This window comes from Sinocyclocheilus grahami, unplaced genomic scaffold (genome assembly GCF_001515645.1).
Source record: "Sinocyclocheilus grahami isolate Dianchi unplaced genomic scaffold, SAMN03320097.WGS_v1.1 scaffold843.1, whole genome shotgun sequence".
NCBI lineage: Eukaryota > Metazoa > Chordata > Actinopteri > Cypriniformes > Cyprinidae > Sinocyclocheilus > Sinocyclocheilus grahami.
Window position 1 is genome coordinate 92,978 of NW_015506022.1, and position 4,514 is coordinate 97,491.

The 4,514-nt window shown below is 38.8% G+C and overlaps 1 protein-coding gene across 3 annotated transcripts in view; it reads left to right on the forward strand.

Moving 5' to 3' along the window:
• LOC107562832 (PHD and RING finger domain-containing protein 1) overlaps positions 1–4,514 on the forward strand; it is a 39,205-nt gene that overhangs the window by 13,504 nt on the left and 21,187 nt on the right. For all 3 annotated transcript variants that reach the window (XM_016247570.1, XM_016247569.1, XM_016247568.1), the window contains exons 8-9: positions 1,197–1,354; positions 3,677–3,809. In XM_016247570.1, coding sequence (XP_016103056.1) covers positions 1,197–1,354; positions 3,677–3,809 — 291 coding nt within the window. The remainder of the gene's footprint in view (positions 1–1,196; positions 1,355–3,676; positions 3,810–4,514) is intronic.

Consider the following 4,514-nt stretch of genomic DNA (forward strand, 5'->3'; position numbering starts at 1 on the left):
GAAAACAAAGCGTTTGAGAGAGGCGGGGCATAGAGGACCTACAATAATGTACAGTATTTGAAAAATAATGTGTTTTTTGAACATTAAAGCATGTCAACATATTCTGTTACACCAAATACACAAAATAATGATCTTTAAAAAAGCATCATATGACCCCTTTAAAGGTCCCCTGAAATGCTTAGAAACACACATCGTTACTCTGTGTTGACGTCATTTTAACTGAAACAGGAAGACAGGGCGGGACATATCAAGCAGCCCCACCCCTTTTTAAAATGGCCAATAGCGTTCGTTTATATCACAGCTTGGGCTTGAGCCGTTGAGCTCCATAAAGCCACATTTGACAGGGTATGCCAGCCACAATCTCATCCATGTTGCTATAAAATATAGCATTCTGTGTAGAATTCAAATAGCTCCGATACATTGTGTGGTCTGCACTGACTCGCGCATGTGATCCGCTCCGTGCTATCGTGTCTCTGGACCGGAGCAGAGTGTGTGTGCGGTGCGGTGGTTAGCGTGACACAGCGCAAAACCAGACGACTTTTTTTCCTCAATGGAAAGCATATTTACACTTTGAATTGTTCCCTGTCCCCTATATAGTGCACTACGTTCCATTCACTGTATAGAAAATACTAATTCTGTGGACAAGTGACCGATTTCAGCCGTGGCTTCAGCGTCTGTTTTATAGTGTAGGGGGCGGGCACTTCGGATTCTAGAGAGCATTTGATTGGACAAAGTTTGATGAGAAGCTGAAGTACGATGTGACGTCAAAAAAATCGTTGAGCCGTTTTGGCGGAAGGGACGAACTGCAAGCTTTGAATGCTTATATCTTCTAAATGTGAATTTTGTCCCTGTTTTGGAGCACAATGCCTTATAGATAACCTTAAGACTAACATATTGATACTAACACTTTAATTTTGATTTCATGGGGACTTTAATTATATTGGGTTTATAAACATTATTTTAAACATGCACTTTTTTTTAAAATGTGCATTAGTAATATTATGCATCCTCTTGTGGCCTTTTGACCAAAGCCAAAAGCTTTTTGCCCCTAACTGAAATTATGCCTTTTAAATTAGAATATAATTCTAATATTAATAATATTTAAGTACAAAATTTGAATTTAGTTTTTCAGCCATTTTGACAGCCCTGTTATGTATTGTTCTAATAACCATGTTTTCCTGCTAATCTTCTTTTAGGTCCTGAACAAATCAGTGAGGACGAGAGCAGCTCTCTCCCCACCACCAGCCGTCCCCGGTCCAGACCCACTCGCGCTATCGCACGCACCCAGCACAGCGAACGTGTTCGGGCCAATGTCAACAGACGGCGCATCACACAGGCACGCACTGAAGCGCAGGTTTGCATGATGCTTTCGCTTTGCTGTCTAATCACAAGTGTGTAACAGTGTCTTTACTGATGTGCTGCTGAGCTGAGATTGGTGTGTCATTGAGATGATGAATCCGGTCTAACCGATGTTTGTTTTGTTCAAATACAAGTAAATGGGATAACTAAATGCTAGAACAAGTATGAACATAAATATTGTAACTGTTAAGGTCTTTGCAAAAAAAAAACTGCCTCCAAAAATGTTGTCCGTCATAAAAAAAAAAAGTGAAATCAATTTCAATTTCCTGCGTTTTCGCATCCGCAGCAAGCATTTTGATAGGAAAGGATGACGAATACGAAAAAAAGAAAAGAAAAAAATTCGGACTCAGTGTGCAAGGACTAGGAGTTGCACCGACTAATCGACTTCAAAGCTCTGCCATGACGCTTTAAACTTGACGTTGACTAGTCGCTGGTCCTATAGAGGGCGCAACAGGATAAGAAATCTTTGAAGGACTTCTACATTTACGCTCCGTTTCCAAACAGTTAAAATGACAAATAAATGCATACTCTGAAAGCGCTCCACAAGACGTGTGATTATATTACTGGATGCTCGAAATTGAATGGGAGAATGCACGTTTTAAACAGCTTATTGTACAGGTAAGTTCATCGCCGTTCTAATCTAATGCACTGCTGCACTGTAACGCGCACACAGCTACAGACAGTAGCGCGTACATCAGGTGCACAGAATCATTCAGCGCGGAAATGTATTGTCAACACTGTTCTGTGATTTCTCAATAAAATAGCTTAGAAACTGAAAAGTTCAAGCATATATTGCTTAATAACTAAATCCCACAGCTTCAGTAGCCTACTAGTAGAGAGACGCTGCCAGGTAGAATTAATTCATACAATCAATCGCCTCTCACTTACTTACTGTGCTACTTTATCTGTATCAGATTTAAATAAATAATGACCCAAAGACAAAAGAACTGATAAAAATGAGCTGTTATAGGAGCAACAGCCATGTGGGCAGCGCTGTGTAGGGTTTTTATAGCTCTAAAAATGGAAATATTTATGACTAACTATAACTGGTTATGATCAATAATAAATATTTAGATTATATCTTCGAATTAACTGTAGCAGAATCAATATTACAATTATTTGATCTGTCCGTCCACCGAGCAGACAATATAATAATTTATTAATTCAAGGAACTATTATTTTCCGACTCGCGCATGTGATCCGCTCCGTGCTATCGTGTCTCTGGACCGGAGCAGAGTGTGTGTGCGGTGCGGTGGTTAGCGTGACACAGCGCAAAACCAGACGACTTTTTTTCCTCAATGGAAAGCATATTTACACTTTGAATTGTTCCCTGTCCCCTATATAGTGCACTACGTTCCATTCACTGTATAGAAAATACTAATTCTGTGGACAAGTGACCGATTTCAGCCGTGGCTTCAGCGTCTGTTTTATAGTGTAGGGGGCGGGCACTTCGGATTCTAGAGAGCATTTGATTGGACAAAGTTTGATGAGAAGCTGAAGTACGATGTGACGTCAAAAAAATCGTTGAGCCGTTTTGGCGGAAGGGACGAACTGCAAGCTTTGAATGCTTATATCTTCTAAATGTGAATTTTGTCCCTGTTTTGGAGCACAATGCCTTATAGATAACCTTAAGACTAACATATTGATACTAACACTTTAATTTTGATTTCATGGGGACTTTAATTATATTGGGTTTATAAACATTATTTTAAACATGCACTTTTTTTTAAAAATGTGCATTAGTAATATTATGCATCCTCTTGTGGCCTTTTGACCAAAGCCAAAAGCTTTTTGCCCCTAACTGAAATTATGCCTTTTAAATTAGAATATAATTCTAATATTAATAATATTTAAGTACAAAATTTGAATTTAGTTTTTCAGCCATTTTGACAGCCCTGTTGGAACCATCTGGCAATTTAAACCCCCATTAAAAAGTAAAATCTCTGACCAGAACTGTAATTTATATGCAAATGTCAAAAGGCTAAAAGGGTCTCTTAAGCCATAAAAACCCAAAGATCATGCATGATTCTACGCAGACGCTACAGCTGTGTCATATGCCATAGCTGTGCACAAGGTATTTATCACAGCTCCAGACTTATTTGTTCATTAATGACGTCATCAGCGACTAGTTGACTTCGACTCGACTTTCATCACATAAAAGTCGGCTTCAAAAAATCAGTAGTCATTCAACCCCTAGCAAGGACCTTTACTTTTGCTCACACTTAGGCTTAGTGAGTGAACTTTGGGAATGTTTTGTGCAGTACTGCTTTAGATATGAGCTAATGTGTGTTTGATTTTGTGTGGTATTGTGTTTTAGCTCGCTCCCAGATATATGATGCAGTCCACGTGGTTGGATGAGACCATCAATGCTGTAGTGGCCGGACTCAACACGGCCGTTTATGTGCGAGACTTGACCCCTCGCTCCAAATCCCGCCGGAGGAGAAAGACTGGTGAGACAGATTTGTTCCTACTGATCTCATCACACATGGTCTGAATGTATGAAATCTGAAAAAAGGGGGTTTTAAATGTTTTTTAATTGGATCAAAATATATTGTGTAATATTGCTACGATTTTCTGTTTTAATATATTGTAAAATGTAATTTATTCCTGTTATCAAAGCTGAATTTTCAGCATCATTACTCCAGTCTTCAGTGTCACATGATCTTCAGAAATCATTCTAATATGCTGATTTGCTGCTCAAGAAACATTTCTGATTATCAGTGTTGAAAACAGTTGTGCTGCTTCCCTGATATTCTTTGATGAATAGAAAGTTCAAAAGAAACCGCATTTATTTGAAATACAATTTTTTTTTTTTGTAACATTACAAATGTTTTTACCGTCGCTTATGATCAGTTTAAAGGGGTCATATGATGTGATTTTAAATTTTTCCTTTCTCTTTGGAGTGTTACAAGCTCTTGGTGCATAAAGAAGATCTGTAAAGTTGCAAAGACTAAAGTCTCTTTATAAAAGTTCAGAGTCAACCACACCTACCTAAAACGGCTCATTCTAACACCCCCCACATATCTACATCACTATGTGGGAAGATTTGCATAATGCCTCCCAAATGTTCACACAAAGAAAGAAGGCGTGACTTTTATTCTCACTGTAGCATTGTTGCCGCTGCAGCCATGTCGTGAAGACGCTGTGTGTTTCGT